The 18,327-nt window shown below is 36.4% G+C and overlaps 1 protein-coding gene across 1 annotated transcript in view; it reads right to left on the bottom strand.

The window, feature by feature from the left end:
• The window catches only part of cdc42bpb (CDC42 binding protein kinase beta (DMPK-like)), a 198,302-nt gene that overhangs the window by 38,773 nt on the left and 141,202 nt on the right, over positions 1-18,327 (bottom strand). The window contains exons 11-19 of the mRNA XM_072270164.1: positions 18,012-18,131; positions 13,250-13,383; positions 11,337-11,579; positions 8,609-8,719; positions 8,122-8,366; positions 4,834-4,939; positions 3,749-3,873; positions 3,536-3,641; positions 2,017-2,165 (exon numbers count right to left, since the gene is read on the bottom strand). Coding sequence (XP_072126265.1) covers positions 2,017-2,165; positions 3,536-3,641; positions 3,749-3,873; positions 4,834-4,939; positions 8,122-8,366; positions 8,609-8,719; positions 11,337-11,579; positions 13,250-13,383; positions 18,012-18,131 — 1,339 coding nt within the window. The remainder of the gene's footprint in view (positions 1-2,016; positions 2,166-3,535; positions 3,642-3,748; positions 3,874-4,833; positions 4,940-8,121; positions 8,367-8,608; positions 8,720-11,336; positions 11,580-13,249; positions 13,384-18,011; positions 18,132-18,327) is intronic.

Below are 18,327 nucleotides of genomic sequence, written 5' to 3'. Positions count from 1 at the left end.
ACTTCTTTCCCCTCATTTTAAACATATCCTCTGATTTCAGAACACCTTTGCATTCATTCGCTGCTAATAGAGAGCTCCAGGTGATACTCAAATATTCCCTCAGTGTTAATATTCATTGTTACTTGAGACAATATCTACAGTGCTTTTCTCATCTTAGTGGTCTGGATCATATCTAGGTGAACCTCCAAGAATTGGAGACCACTAAAATCTGCCAAATTGACGTACCGCTGTAACACAAGAGAATGCCCTGCTCCTAGCCATTAAAACCTGTCCTGGATGTTCCAAGAGTTGGATCCTAGCATTACATCACCTGATATTTAGTTGCTGCTCAACTTAATAAGATGGGAATGTGCAGGATCACTTTCTGCTAATACAGCAATCTCTTTGGAATTCTACTGAACTGACTGTCTTTTCAAATCTTTATCAACAATAATTTGTGCTTCTTGGGCAGTGTGCTTTCAGACTAGTCAGTGCCTTCCATTAGCTGATGCTAACAAATCTTGTGAATGATTGTACTTTCAGTCACAAGGAATGTTATCACCAAATAATGGAAGTTTATGGTAGAGAGACTACATGTCCCACTGCATTGGCGCTGCCATTCCCAAATTAATCCCACTAACTACACATCATCCCATGTCCTGGAATTTCATTTATTTAAAATGCATCCTTTTTTCAATTTTATTGAACGTACAATAGTCTCTTTTGCAATATCTGACCTAACTTCTATACACTCAAGGATGACAGCTTTCAACTGAAAACCCTGATCACCAACTTCTCAGTAAGAGTTAAAAAATCCTTTCTTAGTCACTTCACAATCTTACAAAAAAGATAAGGATCTATTCAATTTCCTCTTAAATAATTTAACCTTTTCATCACGAAGGATGATTGCATTTCTTACTTTAATAGCTAGAAGGTCCATTTTGTTGAATTGGAAAGAGGTTAACCCTCCTACTGTATTTCATTGGTTTTCACAAACTATGGTGTGTTTGAATTTGGAGAAAATTAGAAATGCAGTTTATGACCCTTCCATTAAGTTTGAAAAAACTTGGAGGCCATTCATTCAGCATTTTCATTTGATGTAATTTGATCATTTCCAAACTTGTTTTATCTCTCTGTACTGTTGTTGGAGAGGAATGGAGTCGTCGACACTAAGGTTTTCTTCTTTCCCATTTTTAAGTTGTTAGTTTTGCCCAAGTCTTTTAGTTTAGTTGATTAATTTTGTTTTTCTTTGGGGATGGGGTTTGCTTTTTTTTGTTTTGTTTTTTTTTCTTTTTCATGATTTTTTTTTCCAGTTTTTTTTTGCTTTGTATTATCCGTAGCTAGTTCTACATGTTTGGGAGCTTTGTTAATTTACACTACTTGGTTTTGCAATTACTTTTTTTAAGTGTAACAATGTATCTCCTACTATTTGTATTATTGCTATGTTTTGTTTCTATATTTTGAAATTAATAAAAAGATTGAAAAAGAACAATTTCCTCTTCTCTGCTCCAGTAGAAATAACCTTTAAGTACCAAAATTCATCTCAAAATGGTAGTTACTTAGCCCTAAAATAAACTGAGTAAGTGTTTGCTGTGTGTTCTCCTGGACCGTTCTTTCCTTTCTATGTTAAGCTCTTGGCACTCTAAGCATGACCTTTCACATATCTTAGGTAGATGCTGTTAAGTTGCTTACCCTGACTAAGCAGTCTATATCTGGAGGAAGTCAGGTTATGATCTAAGGATGAAAGTTTAAGCAATTAGATCTGAAATGAGAGATTTCTTTACCCAGAGGATTATGAATACACTGGAAATCTTTAACCCTAATGGGCGTACGATTGAATGTATTTAAGACCTAAATCACCAGATACTTGCGATTAAAGGGTATTAAGAGCTGGCTTGGGAAAAGGTCACATGACTTCCTCCTGCTTTCATCTTAGAAAAAGTTTCATATTCCACAACATGCTCAGATTGTATGTAAAAGCTTCACATCAACTGACAATCTACAATTCATGTAAATTCTTGACCATGAAAACCGTACCTCTCAAATGCCATGTTGGTCGCTTTCACTCTACTTAGCTCTTCCTGTACTAACTGCTTAGCACGTATTTCAGCATCCAGTGCTGACTGTAACTCTAATCTGGCCGACATATCCAACTTTGCGCTTCGCCTCACTTTCCAAAGAGGATCCTGGATAACAATGAACAAAGAACAGTTAATTGATAAGAATATTATTTGCAGAGTTGCCGGTTCCCAACAAGGAGTTGAGTTATATCACCCTCTGTTAAATTTTCCCTCCCAATGGCATCTATTTATTAATTTGGTTTCTACTGCCTTAGAATTCAGTTAATTGTAAGTTCAATGCTCACTTCTAAATTCAATGACAGTTAAAACTAAATGTACAACAAATTCCTAAAAGGGCCATTGTTGGTGTGGAGTTCTGACTGTTAAATGGCAATACAATTTTCATATTCCTGAATGTATTTGTTTTACTGTTGTCAACAATGTAGAAACAAAATCAAAGCAACATTTCTCTCAGATTGTGCATAGTTTACAGCATTAGTCCACAATGAAATAGTGACTATAATATAAAATAATTCTGCAGAATCTCTCATTATCATGTAGATGTGCTTTTTCTAGAAGTAGGTAATATATTTTCCAATTACAGGCACAAAGCATATCTTACTATTTTGCAAAGTTGCTTTAAGGATTTGTTGACCAAATAACATCCAAATGAATTATGATAAAAGTTAACTAGATGTGGAAAAGTACATGGGTTTTCCTTCATCTATGAAATTATTCAACACTTAATCATATCTTTGCAAACTTTTCTAAATAGCAAGATTTTTAACAAGACGATACTTCTTAAACAACAAACAAAAATTTTAAAAAAGTGATCAGGACTTCAAAGAGAGGAAGTAACTAATAACAAATAAAATAATAGTTATTTTCCAGTTATATTAGAAAATAACTTATGAAGAGATACAGTCCTCTTGAAAATTCATGTTGCGTATTGTGAGCAGTTACGGTCCCATACCTAAGGAAGGATGTGAAGGCCAGCAAGAGAAGGTTTACAAGAATGATACCAGGGATACAAGGGTTAACTTATAGGGAGGCTTGATGCTTCTGGGCCTGTGTTCACTGGAGTTTAGAAGGGTATGGGGGGGGAGGGGGGAGAATCTCATTAAACCTACTGAATGTAGAAAGACCTGGATAGAGTGGACATGGTGAGGACATTTTCAGTAGTGGAAGAGCCTAGCACCAGATGGCACAACCTCAAAACAGAAGGACATCTCTTTAGAACAGAGATCAGGAGGAACTTCTTTAGATAGTAGGTGGCAAATCAGTGGAATTCACTGCTACAGATGGCTGTGGAGACCAAGTCACTGGGTACATTTAATAGTTTTTTTTATATAAGAAAGAGTGTCAAAGGTTAAAGGGAGAAGGCAGGATAATGGGGTTGAAAGGGAATACTAAGCCGGCCATGATCGAATGGCAGAGCATTCTTGATAGGCCAAATGACTTAATTCTGCTTCTATGTCTTATTCTCTAAATCATACCAATGTTCTTGAACCAAGGCTAGAATTGCGGAGGGATTCAAGTTCTTCTGTCATCTTGGATGCCAGAGCCTGCAGATATCCTCTTGCATCTTTCTCATCACTCACCCTAAACGTTTAAAAGATGAGCATTATTATGGAATAAATATTACATTCATAATCTTTATCCCAGTTCAAAACTTTACATACTAATATTATTTAAAGACTATTACACACCATTGTATGATCTCTGCAATTTGAGCTTCCCAGTGAGCCACTGATTCTTTCCTGGCCGCAAGATCTTGCAACTCATCCTCAAGCCGCCTGTTCTGTGCTGTAAGCTTGTCCACGAATGTGCACATCTGAAAATCAAAAGCTAAAAGTTATAAAGTGGGAACAGTGCAAATATTTTCAAGTGGACACTTTGTGAATATTTCACGTTGTTAACAAACTATAATTATATATTACTAGGAAATTCTCAATTGCTTAAAATATCCAAATAGATTAAAACATAACTATTTGTTGGTCCATAGCATGTAACTACTCAGGTTAAACATGCATATCGGATGAAGACTGAAATTTTTTGATTCAATGTCCACACGAGTATTTCCCTGAAGAGAAACACCTAAAACACACAAGAAGTCAGAACACCATAGATTTTCCTATAGCAAGCTCAAATGGTATTAAGGGCAATTTAAGTGCAACCAGAGTTCTGGATCACCAGTGCAGAGTCAGAGTCAAATTCAAGTTCCAGCCGAGTGGCTGGGAAATTTAATTAAATAACCATCTCAAGAATGAAAAGCTAGTCTTACCAAAAAAAAACTATGTAAGTGTGCTTCAATGTCCCGCATAGAAGGAAATCGTTTGCAGGCTGGTCTGATTAGGAATCCTAGCTTACCAATGTGATTACCTGTTAACTACCTTCTCTGGAGTAATTAAGGATGAATAATATATGTTAATGACATCCACAAACAAACAAAACGAAAGAACGTTATTCTATAACTGAGGCCAGCTGACTTGCTTTGATTAATTCCTTACTGCAATTCCTTTCCTTGTGGTGCCAAAACCCTCGGCGATAGACCCACATGCCATTGACTAGCTATGTCAAGAAGAACCTTTTAAGTGACTGATGTTTTTTGACAGACTTATTTCAAAATAATTTCTCAAATCCTACCTAAAATAAATACCCACAAACACATGCATTAGTTTATACATCACACTAAAAAAAAGGGTATTAATGATACATTTTTCTCAACAGACATTTAAAACGGAATTGAGAATGACAATAATATTGGGACATCACAGGTGAATTATTGACTTACTCGATCATTCTCAGCTGAAAACTTCTTATTCTCTTCAATAAGCATATTTCGCTCACATTCATATTTTTTCTTCAGTTCACTCAGTGTTTCCTCCATTTCATTCTGCCTATACACAAGAAATGTATTCACCACTTTTTCTCCAAATCATGCCATAAAGCATTACTTCATCTGATCAGTTATAGCTGTGTGATACATTATTATAACAATTATAATTGTCTACTAAAAGAAGCTGCTTTCAAAATATCACTGCAACAAGTAATAGGGATTTAAATCCAGGTTTAAAAAAAATCAAAAAGCAGACTCGTTTATTTAAATTATATGAGAACTTAAAAAACAAATTAATCATTCACTACTTCGGTAGTTAAATGTTAACAGCATAAATGGTAAAGAAATGAGACATTAATAATTCTTCTAATTCTTGCATATTTAACAAGTAGTGGATCTGCTCTTGAACAATAATTATGACTGAAATAAATCTTAAGACATTGTATAACAGAAACTTTCATTTAAACAGCTACTTTACAGTTACAAGAACATTCATAAGCTTCACAGAAATATCAAACTTCAAGAAACGAAGATTGATTGGCCAAAGTTTTAAAAAGCTATCTTAAAAGAAAGAAAGAAGGGTTAAGAGAAGAAATTCTGGTGTTTTAAGGCTTTGTCAAATGAGAGTGTGGCATTTAAACGTAGGGATGCGCAGGAGTTCAGAAATGATGCTGCACAGATATCCTAGAAGAATATGAAGAAAATCTCATGGAATGGGACGGGTAAGGCATAAAGGGATGTTACAAGAATGAGTTTTAAAATTGAACTGTTCAATGACATCCTTCTGTACCTAAAATCTGCATGATTAAACAGGAGTCAGGTTAGATCACCAGGTAAGGGCATCAACTTCTAAGTAATTCCCAAGTTTTTCTTTATTTGAAAATGAGTTACTAGGAATTGTAATTGTTTAGATTTTTAAAAAACTAATCATTTTCTAAAGAAAAAAATTCCTTTGAAAATCATACACAGCTACAACCTCATACTTGAAATCAACTTTTTTGGCTAGATTTTCTGAAAGACACAGTGAACACTCCACAGTTTTCGTTAAGTAATGTGCCAAAAGCAGAGTTTCAATGTTTCCATTTTTCTTCAAAACATTTGAACACTTCAAGCCAAAATGTAAACAAAATACAAAGCTGTGTAGGGTTCTCTGTAATATTAACTGTAATGTTAGCTGCTAATTATAAAATGGCTTCTCTGAAGTGTTATAATGAAATGGCTTCTTTGTAATGTTAACTGTGAGGTAATATTCTCTGTAGCTGAAATGTTTGGGTTATAGTTATAGATAATGGAGGAACTAACCAATAGAAGCTATGTTATTCTATCTGTATGTGTGGGAACCAGAGTCAGTGCGTGGGCTTTTCGGGAGGAGAACCGAAGAGGAAGAACGTGCTGGACGCGCTCTGGTCGACCACCGAGGTTGGTCCCAAGCAGCTTGTCGAGGAGATCGAATGGTGGAAAGACCCCGATAATTGAGCTCCAATGGTTGTGCATGAAGTGGTTGAACTCTGATAAGTTTGGTGCCTTTTACTTTCCTTATAAATTATATCTCTATTGATTACATATTTCCAATAAGATTTATAAAGTGTAATCTGTAAACTGTACATTGTGCGCTGTCTGATATCTGAGGTGTGAGTTTGAACCAGGGTGCATTACACAGCAACAACACAAACGTGGGACACGGTTTGGTGGGCAGTCAGGGTTTCGCCTAGACAAACACGAGCCGATAGCCCTGAGCATTACATTTGTGGGCCCTCGTCCGGGGTCGAATTCTTTACATGCTGTATTATCACTCTGGTTAAAGTACAGTTGTCATGGAGACAGCCTTTCAGCGACAAATGTAACGCTCAGGGCTATCGGCTCGTGTTTGTCTAGGGGAAACCCTGTCTGCCCGCCAAACCATGTCTCACGTTTGCGTAGTTGCTGTGTAATGCACCCTGGTACAAACTCACACATAAAATATCAGACAGCACACAATGTACGATTTACAGGTTATGCTTTATAAATCTTACTGGAACTATGTAATTAATAGAGATACAATACAAAAGGAAGGTAAAAGGCACCAAACTTATCAGAGTTCAACCACTTAGTGCACAACCGTTGGAGCTCAATTAATGGGGTCTTCTTTCCACCATTCGATCTTCTCCGACCTCCTCGACCCACCGCCTGGGACAACCACGGTGGTCGACCAGAGCGCATCCAGCACGCCCTTCCTCTTCAGTTCTCCTCTGGAAAAGTCCGCACACTGACTCAGGTTCCCATACACACAGATAGAATAACATAGCTTCCACTGGTTAGTTCCTCCATTATCTATACTATAACCCAAACATTTCAGCTACAGAGAATATTACCTCATAGTTAACATTACAAAGAAGCCATTTCATTATAACACTACAGAGAAGCATTTTATAATTAGCAGTTAACAGTTAACATTACAGTTAATATTACTGAAAACCCTACAGTTGCAATGGCCAGACTACAGAGTTACAGAATGTGAACAATACAACTAATAAAGCATAGATAAACATAAATCATTAAAAATAGTTTTTGTGGAAAAAGTGTGAACCAAGTGGCTGTTCATCAGAAGTACAATTGTTATGAATCCATCTTAGTAGCAACAAACATTCCAAAAAAAAATTCAGATAAACTGATTAGAAGAACATCTTAGCTGGTTATTAAAATAACAGTACATTTTCATATTAGTTATTTTGTTTTCACTCCCTGGTCTCTAAAATTACATTAAAGTAAAGAATGATCTTCTCCTGATTACCTTAGTGAAATACCTCAGGTGCTGACTTATCGATTGTAATTTAAGAAAACGAGAGTATATATCAATACCTGTATACATTTTAATGTTCTGTCAATACAAACCTTATAAAAGTAAGTTATTTATTTTAGAGATAAAACACAAATGAGCTCGCTCCACTCAATTACACTCATGTTATCAATTTACCTACTAACCCACAAGTCTTTGGAATATGGGAGGAAACCAGATCACCTGGACACAGGGACAACATAAAAGCTCCTTACAGTCAGCGGTGGGAATTGAACTCTGGTCACTGGTGCAGTAAAAGCATTATGTTTACTGCTATATTACCATGCTGTCCACTAGACGTCCTTTTTTTCCCTATTCACTATTAAATTAGTACATTTTCTGAAATTTTCTTCAAGAGCATAAAGCAACTAACAAACATGTTGATCTTAACAATTAACGATTAAGTGCCTTTCTTTGGATATAAGTACCTGTCTCGCTTGGCCTTCTCCAATTTGTCCTTGAGCATCATGACATCCTTTTGCAGAGCTAAGTGTTGCACATCTGAATCATGGACCTCCTTTTTAAGGTTCTTAATCTCTATGCTGTGAGCAGCTTCACATCTCATCAGTTCTTCCTCATAGAAGACCAGTTTCTTTTCCAGTTCCGCTTTAACCTTGGAGAGTTCTTGCTGATGTTGTAAACTGGAACCTGTAGCCCGACCTCCATGCTTCAACTAACAGGCAGAAAGAAAATTGTTGAGCCAACTTTTAAAACACTTTCTTATTGAGACTTCCTTTGACCAAGAAGGATGACATTTTTCAACAAAGTCAGTTATTTTCTCATTTATTAATTCACATACAAAAGCTAAATAAATCAAAATGATGTTAATACTTGAGGAAATATTTTCCTCAAGGAAAAGATAATTGATAAAAGATAATTACATAGAGCTTTGACAAAGTTTCAATAGAGTCTAACCTTTAATGCTTCCACTTCACTTTCCAGTTGCTTGGAATAAGCTTCACTGTGTTCTCGAAGCTTCCGTTCCTTTGATGCTTCAGCAATTGAGTCTTCCAATTGAGCTTCCAGCTAAGAAGAAAAATGCCACAATGTCAGCTCAAACCTACATGTTTTCTCCATCACAAAACTGATACATTATCCTTTACATATACATTTACCATTGATTCATATCAGCCATGCTTTAGCTACCAGAAAATGTTTAATATTATTGGATTAAATTACAAATCAATAAATGGTGAATGGCTTTAAATATTCTTAATATTCTATTAGCAATATTGAAAAATGGTGAAATAATACTGGAGATGCAGAAAAAAAGTATTATTTGGAAGAAATGGAAATAGATTTGCATGGTCAATGAGCTAAAAAGGATAGCTGCAATGAATGAAAGCATAATGCTGCAAACTGCAACATAGCTTATTACAATAGCTCACAAGTAACAGAGTGCATAAATTTTTGTCTTCCCAAATGACAAAGCTACATCAATAGCTTAATCAATTAAATATTGCCTGTTGCAATTACCATGTCTCATTTAAAAGAACAATCACTTCAATAGTAAAGCCCAGTGTTTTAAGTATATAATAAAGAATAATATTTTTAGAAACCTGATTAATGCAATTCAGTAAGCAAAAAGGCCATGTACTTCAATGGAACATGATCCCACCAATTAAAATTCAAAGTATCTAAAGCCAACAGGTCTGAGTAGGACATAAGCAGTTATTGGAGTTAGCTGTTGCCTTCCTGAATTGGGGAAGAAGAGCAAAATTAGTGAAGGCATCATATTCTGAAGGAGGTGGACAATAAAAGAATAAGACAGAGTTGTGTTAATAAATGGGTATAGGACGCAAGAAAAACTGGATATAAAGAAAACTCAATGGCAGAAAGGAAAATGTAATAATTAACAGGTGGCTAAAAGGGAGACTCAAGAGGACTCTACGCTGAATTTCTTTGTTGGACATAGAAATGATTTGTATTTAAGTGAAAGAGCAATGTTGTGGTAGTAGAGGAGTCCAGAGACTGACACGTCGGAATGGGAAGTAAAATGGGTGGCTACCAAGAATTCCACCTGTAGTGAAGGTGCTCAATGAAAAGGTGTACCCAATCTATGTTGGGTTTACAAGGATTTTGCTGATATGAGGACCTGAATTACAGGGCAAGATTGAATAGGTTAGGACCTTATTTCCTAGAAGGCAGGAGAATGAGAAGAGATTTGACAGAGGTATACAAAATCATGAGGGGTAAAGATAGGGTTAATGCAAACAGCTTTTTCCATGAGGTTGGGTGAGACTAGAACTAGAGGTCACAGTTTAAGGGTGAAAGGTGAAATATTTAAGGAAAATCTTCAGGAAAACTTCTTCACTTAAATGGTGATGAGAGCGTGAAACAAGCTGCCAGTGGAAGTGATGGCTGTGGGTTTCATTGCAACATTTAAGAGAGGTTTGGATAAGTACTTGGATGGGAAAGTATGGAGGTACTAGAGACCATTTGGGACTAGGCAGAATAACAGTTTGCCACAAACTAGATGGGTGCAAAGAGCTTGATTCTATGCTATAGGGCTCTACGACTCTAAGAAAGGTTTGCAGAAGTGAAACAAGAACAGGTTTAAATAAAATAGACAAATTATAACTCATTAGTTGACCGGACATGAACAAGAAGGTCGCAGCTTTAAAATTTTGAGCAAGAGATATACAGGGTTTGAGGAAAAACCTTTCTTAATGCAACGATCTGGAGTTTAGCACCCTCAAAGTGGTGGAAGGAGAGATGACCAATTATTTCAAAAGGAATTGGATACTCATTTGGGAAATAAAATTTAGTGGGCTGTGGAGACAGAGCAAGGGTACAACATATATTGAACTACTTAGCAAATGGCTAGCATGGACTTGATAGGCTAAATAGTTTGCTCATTTGCCACAATGATTCCTCAACTCTAATGACAGAATACTTAATGGACAGAAATGTGTTAACCCAATAAATCAAAAGTAACACATTTCAAAAATCAGCATGATCCAGCCCAATAAATGAAAGAAATTGGAGATGGCAGGAAAGGAGGGATCCTTGACTACATGACCACACAGTCCTGAAGTTAACAACTCAGATAGCCATGGGCCCAAAAAAAAATCTAATAATTATTTGAATATAAGTTTGTGATTCAGAGCAGTTGTACAATAAAGAGGGTTAAGGCATGACAGGCAAGGACCCTGATCAGGCTGCATTTCAAATTCCAAAGAAATATGCCTTTCTACACCAACTTGCTTTGTAAGGCCTTCAATTATGATACTGCAGCTCAGTCAAGTCCCACAGAAAGGAGAATTTTTAAAAAACTGTTGCACTTGACTTCTTTAGGTATATGGAATTAAAAGAGAGAAAAGACAAAACAAAACAGAGCAATACAGATATAATGGGGTCACTACAAAGAAGAATAATGGAAGAGAACACTGTGAGGAACTTGCAGTTAGAAATATACAGCAGCACTGAACAAATTACTGAGTGGATATCAATGGCAGTCATTTCATTTTGCTTCTTCTCCTTTCTACCCAGTTAAATTCTTTCCCCCTGTGAATAGAAAAACTCAATTTCCTTTAAAGAATTGAAAAAAAATAGCTTCTAATAGATATAAAGTATATCCAGTTTCTTCTCCAAACTAGGACTAAGATTATATTGCCTTGGTTAATTATTTGAAATTATTTACCTCCTTCCTTGTCCTTTCTGCTTTTCGGATTTCCTGACGCATTGTGTCAATCTTCTGCATAGCTATTTCTAACTCTTCTTCTTTGTCACGGAGATGGCGGGACAACTTCTGTTTCTGAGAGCGCAACTCTGCCATCCTTTCATTGAGTTCAGAAAACTCTTGCATTGCAATCTTCCTCTGCTGATGTGCATCCTTTAATTCCTTGGTTTGGGATTTTTGTCTTTCAAGGGTTTCGACAAGTTGCTATTAAAATTATAGATTGTACAGACATTACATTAATAAAACACAAGCTCACGTAATATTAATAATTTACTACAACTTAAAATGCCATTTTAACGCAGACACTATGTTAAGCTAATAGCCAAGTAAAACTTTGGCAACATTAAGTTTAATGACACAGCTCTCACCAGTTAAAGGGCAGTTAACTCCGAATACCGCGCAAAAGCAATATACTCTTCAAAACATGTTAAATTCAAAATTTTACGAGGCTCTTTGAAGAGTTAGCCTGACAGAAAGATGAAACTGTATTCAACATCATAATTGTTGGTGGTATGGAACTATTAAATAGAGACGGTTTCATATCTTAATTTTAAGGCTTTTAGAAATTATAGATCTGAAACTTAATGACACAAGGCGAAGAAGGTGAGCTAACAGTTACCCAAATATACCCTATAAGTAACTTTAAAAAAAAACAGTATGTGAATTTGGTATTTAAGTTTGCACTGTATACAAGGAACTTTGAGAGTACTAAAACTGTATGTAATGAAAATTTTAAAATCACTGGGCTACAATTTGCTTCAAGTAAGATGCAGGCACACAGGTGATCTGAATAACTGAAACACTGCAGTCAGACTTGCTATATTCCATTGTTAGATTTCCAAAAATGGCATACCATAGTAATTGGTGGTGATGTGGAACTAATAAATAGAGATCATCTCACACCCTTAGTTTTTAAGGGCTTTACAAATTGTAAATTGATCAATGATGATTGATCTATTTTGAAGTTGCTATATACAAGAAATAGATATAACCACACTCACAGGATAAAGTTGAATACCGACTACAAGTTCAAAGATGCTGGAAGTGAACTAATGCAAAGCTGGAACCTCAGTTCTTTTTAGGTGTTTTGTTGCTGATCTTTTGCTCACCGACATTCTGATCTAAATTGGCATTTTCCTCTCCTTTCTCTAAAGTCAGCATTAACTCCAGGTAATTCCATATGGAGGAAATGGAAGTCACTGATGACAGCTACAAAATGTTCAATCTAAATACTCATATTTTTCTGGTGTTTTGTTAAATACTTAGTCAGGAAGCACAAAGTTTGGCATTGTCATCACAATTGACATAAGCTGTCTTTTCATAAACCAGATCCTGAGTGGCCACCTGCATATTTTAAGCAATTTATAGCTGCACCACATTTCAAAGAGCTACATTGTTTACTTTGTACTAGGATAGCACAAGAACAAATTAGCACTTCAGATCATGTAACAACATCATTGATTTCCAAAGCAAACTATGCCAAATCCCAGTGAATTAATTAAACACAGGGCAGTATAGGCTCTAAGGCCCATGATGTTATGCTGACCTTTTAACCTACTCTAAGATCAATCTGACCCTTTCCTCCTACAGAGCCCTCCAGTTTTCTTTAATCCACGTGCCTATATAAGAGTCTCTTAAGTATCTCTAATCTCTACATTACTCCTGGCAGGGCAATCCATACACGCAGAACTTTATGTTAAAAACAAAACCTCTGATATTGTCCCTTACATTTTCTCCAAACACCTTGAAATTATTACCCCCCCCCCGCATATTAGCCATTTCCACCCTGTGAGTAAAGTTTACAATCATACTGTCTTCTATTCATTATCTATCACTTTTTCACAGCAATGGCTAAAATAATTTTACTTGGGTACCTTGTGGTTTTCTTCTTTTTCTTGCTTAAGTGCTCTAATCTGCTTTTCAAGTGCTTTTACTTTGTTTGTAGATTCCTCAAAGTCTTGACGGAGAGACACTGCATTTTCAAGCTGATGTTCTAACCGATCTGATTCTAAATCAAAATGATTACAAATGATCATAAAGCTCAAATGTCAAAGAATATAAAATAAACATAAGAAATAACAAGTACAGTTTTGTTAATGATTAAATTACTTTACTTACTATGTACTCAGGATACCGTTAAATTAAAAATGTAGGAAGTTCAAGAATATGTCACATTTTGATTTCACATGATTACAAATTAAGACATCAGTGATCAGCAAAAATGTGAATTCACACAATAATTTTCCATGATTAAATCCAAACCAGCCCTAACATATGCTCTCAAAGTGGCTTACAATTAAATGGAATTAAATTTTCACTTGATATGATCAACTGGATTACTGGATACATTCCTCAATCTATGCAAATCACTGTTGTGAAAAGTTACAAGTATATTTAACAAATAATGGCTTTACACCAAAGTTTAATGTCACGGACAAGGCATGCCACAGCTCTTTAAGACATCTGTGCAAGCTGAGTTTAAAAGTTGAGATTGAAAGGTCTATTTCTGCACTGGAATCTTTAGGCACTTCTAAATGAACATTTCATATTACATCTAAGAATAAGCTGATTAAAAAAAAGGTCATATAATATTTGATAATTCTGTAAGGAAAGCCTGAAGTTCATTGCCTTGATAATAGCTCAAGAATAAGAAACATTGATGAAATACGCTCATTTCATTTTCATATGGTTAATTTCTTTCAGTCATCATATTGCACCACTTCTAGAGGAATTTCCCTCTAAAACTTTAATTGACAGCAGTTGCAATAACTGCAAAATGAATCCAAAGTATACATGAATTCAATTTAAAATACAAGGCTGTGTATTCTCCTCACAATGACCAGTTTGTTTGTTTGCTTTTAAACATAGTCCATAGTAAAATCATTTCTTGTCAACTATAACTTAACTTACCAATTACTCAAGAGGCAATTTGGCCAAAATAAAAATCAATTCTTATTTAAGAGATAAAATTTAGCAAAGAACTGTAAACAAAACAAACATACGAAAATATATACAAGAGATGCAAATATCTATTAACCAACTGCATTTGAACATGAGTATATTTCATTTCAGGCACAAAAAATAAACTCTATAGCAATTTAAGTTAGCAGTCATCTTTCATTTATCACTGCAATTAGCTTGAGAAGTCCTTAACCATGATGAGCTTAATTCTTAACATGCTGGGTAACACAAATCAGCCATATGGGATAATTAAATTAATCTCATTAGTTAAATTAAAAATTTTTAAAAACTGCAAGAGCTGGAAATCCAAAATAAAAACAGAAATGATTGGAAATCATAAAAACACAAGAAAGCCTACAGATGCTGGATATCTAAAGCAACAAACACAGAAGTGCTGGAGGAATTCAGTAGGTCAGGCAGCTGGTCAGGACAGGCACTTCCTTCCACTTAAAGAGAAAAAAAACTGATAGAGGCAGAGAAATCAAGTTACTGAAATTGTCAGACACAATTATCACCTATTTAGGTTCTCACTCTCTGACTTCTCTAATTCACTCTTTGAGTAGATTGATTGATCGATATGTCAATCCATGGCCTCCTCTACTGTTGCGATGAGGCCATACTCATGCTGGAGGAACAACATCTTATATTCCATCTGGGTAGCCTCCAACCTGATGGCATGAACATCAATTTCTCGAGCTTCCAGTAATGCCCCTCACCCCTTCACCATTCCCCATCCCCTTTTCCCCCTCTCACCTTATTTCCTTGCCTGCCCATTGCCTCCTTCTGGTGCTCCTCCCCGCTTCTCTTTCTGCCATGGCCGTCCGTCCTTTCCTATGAAGACTCACCCTTCTCCAGCCCTATACCTCTTTCACCAATCAACTTCCCAAGCTCATTACTTCATCCCTCCTCCTCCCACATTTCACCTATCACCTTGTGTTTCTCTCTCCCCATCTTTTAAATCTTCTCATCTGTTTTTCTCTAGTCCTGCTGAAGGGTTTCGGCCTGAAACATCGACTGTACTTTTTCCATAGATGCTGCCTGGCCTGCTGAGTTCCTCCAGCATTTTGTGTGTGTTGCTTGGTTTCCAGATTTTGTCTCGTTTGTCCTAGTTTGTTTAAGGGATGTCACCCCTCACCCATCCTCAATGCAGGTTAATGAGCTCCTTTTCTCTCTTTCCCAGTTCTGATGAAACATTGACTCTCATTACTTATGATTGCAGGTTTCCTATCCTGGAAATTAGTCTCTGTCCATAATGGCAATTCAGAAATAGAGCAAAAGTACTACCTGAAATTGTGTCTTTCAAAAGTTAACTGGATGCATATGTGAAAAGCACTACCTTTTAGGTCTGTGGGGATAGAAAGTGGAGCTCTTTTGGATGGCACTATTAAAGAGCCAGCAGAGACCAGTGAGCCAAAATGACTTCGCATTGTAAAGTATAATTCTAAAACTCAATCTTTCTGATCACAACTAATCTAATCTGATTCAAGATTTTTTTCTAAATGAAATTTTCTATATAATGAGGATTAGAAGTGTTGATGATTGGAAATGCACTAGTTCAGAAACATGCCCAGGATTGAATTGTCACCTGAAGCTGATGAAGTGAATGAGATCATAAATCCAAAATCTACTGTGAGGATAAGCTGTGGAGATGATCAAAATACAATCACTCAGCTATTGGACTAATGTAAAGATTACATGCAAAAACAACCATATTGAAGTTAAGTTGGCCATTCTGCTTTACAACTAAGATTTAGTAAGATTGACAGGCAACTTGGAGTCACTGATATAAAACCAGACAGTCAAAAAAAAACAGGAAGCTAAGAATTAATGTAAAATGAGTCACAGTGTAATCCACTAAGAACAGCTCAGAAGCTTTTAAAAGCAAAGTCGATGATTCCTATGGTGGGAGAGTCTAAGACCAGCCTCAGAATGGAGTGGTGTCCTTTTTGAATGGAGATGAGGAAAAATTTCTTTAGCCAGAGAGTGGTGAATCTGTATAATTCTTTGCCACAGGCAGCTGTGGAGGCCAAGTCTATATGCATATTAAAGGTAGACGTTGATAGATTCTTGATTGGTCAGGGCATGAAGGGATACGGGCAGAAGGCAGGAGAAGAAAATTGGATCAGACTCAACAGGGAAAATGGCCCAATTCTGCTCTTGTATCTTATGGTCTTATAATGAACATGGCACTGATGGGAATGCTGTTGGCAGTATCTGGGAATTAATGATTAATTACTTGAACAGTGTGCAAACAATTGGAAAAATCATAAGGCCATTAGAAATAAGTGTTCTTTAATTTTCTCTGAATGAAAAGATATTCCAAATCACCAAAAAAAATTGGCTAGGCATGCTGACTGGATTCAAGAGTGCTCAATGAAAATTAGCAACTCAAGGGAAAGGTGAAATTACACCAAATCATTAAGATGTGTACTGTGCTTTACTGAAGGCTTTAAGATGGTTAAAACAATGGTAGGTGATTTATTAGTGCAGCTAAGATCAGGAAGGAAGCAACACTGTCAAGGAAACTTAACACTGTGGTGAAAAATCACACTGAGGATGACTTGAAATTAAAACAGCTTCATTTTCTTGCAAGCATTTACAGGAAAAAAGAAATAAATTAGTTTTACAAAAAAAAACTATATATTGACAAAGACTGATAGACAACCAATGTGAAAAAGACAACAATTGAAAATGATATTGGGAATATCAAGTTGCCAAGAGTCTGGAGCTTGTAGAATCAGCTCAGAGTAGCAATGAATTAAATTATCCATGCCGGTTCAGGAACTTGATGGTTGTAGGGTAATAACTGTTCCAGAATCTGTTGGTGTGGAACCCAAGGTCTCTGCGCCCCCTGCCAGATGGTAGTAGTGAAAAGAGGGAATGGCCTGGATGGTGGGCATCTTTGATGATGGATGCTGCTTTAAGTATACTTAGTGGTGGGGAGGGCTTTGCCTGTGATGCACTAGGCTGCATCCATCACTTTTTGTAGCCTTTGCCACATTCGCAGGCTGAGCCAGCATTTAATTGCCCATACCTAGTTGCCCCTGAGAAGGTGCTGGTGAGCTACTGTCTTGAACCACTACTGTCCTGGAGGTACAGGAAGAGTGGTTAGGGAGAGAATTCCAGGATGCTGACGGAGCAATGGTGAAGGACAGTGATATAGTCAGGATGGTGTGGGGCTTGAAGGGCAATGTCTAGGTAGCAGTATTTGCCATGCTTTGCTGCCTTTGTCTGTCTAGCTGACAAAGGTCACAGGTTTGGAAGGTACTGTCTACGGGGTATTGGCGATTTTCACCCTGCAAATGGTACAAAACTGCTGCTACTGTGCATCAGTGATGGAGTCAGCAGTTATATATAGAGTGCCTATCAAGCAAGTTGCTCTGTCCTGTATGGAGCTGAGCTTCTGAAAATGTTGAAGCAGCACTAATACCAGCAAATCAAAGTATTCCATTACACTCCTGACTTGAGCTTTGTAAATGATGACCAGGCTTTGGGGATTTAGGTGGTGAGATGGCTTGCTGAAGGATTCTTAACCTCTAATGTGCTCTTTCACCCATCCATATTATGTGTATGGTTACTCGGTTCCTAACAAACAGAACTAGCAGAACAAATAGATCTATCAAGAAGCTCTGGTATGATTTTCAAAATGTAAAATATCAACAAATAAAAATATACCTGCTAACTGCTTTCTTAGATTTTCCATTTCCTCATTCAACTTCTTAATTTCTTTATCTCTGCTGATGGTACCCATTCCACGTGTTGAACTATTAAGTGACTGTAACCCTTGTGTAGTCTCTAAGGGCCCAAGACATGAAATTTAATCAGCAAGTACATGGAGTGAACATTGCAAATCAACAATCTAATTACGACATTTAAGAAGAAATATAAAATGCTGTAAATAAACATCAATATCAATAAAAATTTATCTTCTAGGACAAGCACTCTCCTTTTGAAATGAAATCTAATCTTTGCTTTATATTTGAAGTTTAAG

Source organism: Mobula birostris, chromosome 1, assembly GCF_030028105.1.
Source record: "Mobula birostris isolate sMobBir1 chromosome 1, sMobBir1.hap1, whole genome shotgun sequence".
Lineage (NCBI taxonomy): Eukaryota > Metazoa > Chordata > Chondrichthyes > Myliobatiformes > Myliobatidae > Mobula > Mobula birostris.
This window is presented reverse-complemented; position numbering and strand designations above follow the sequence as displayed.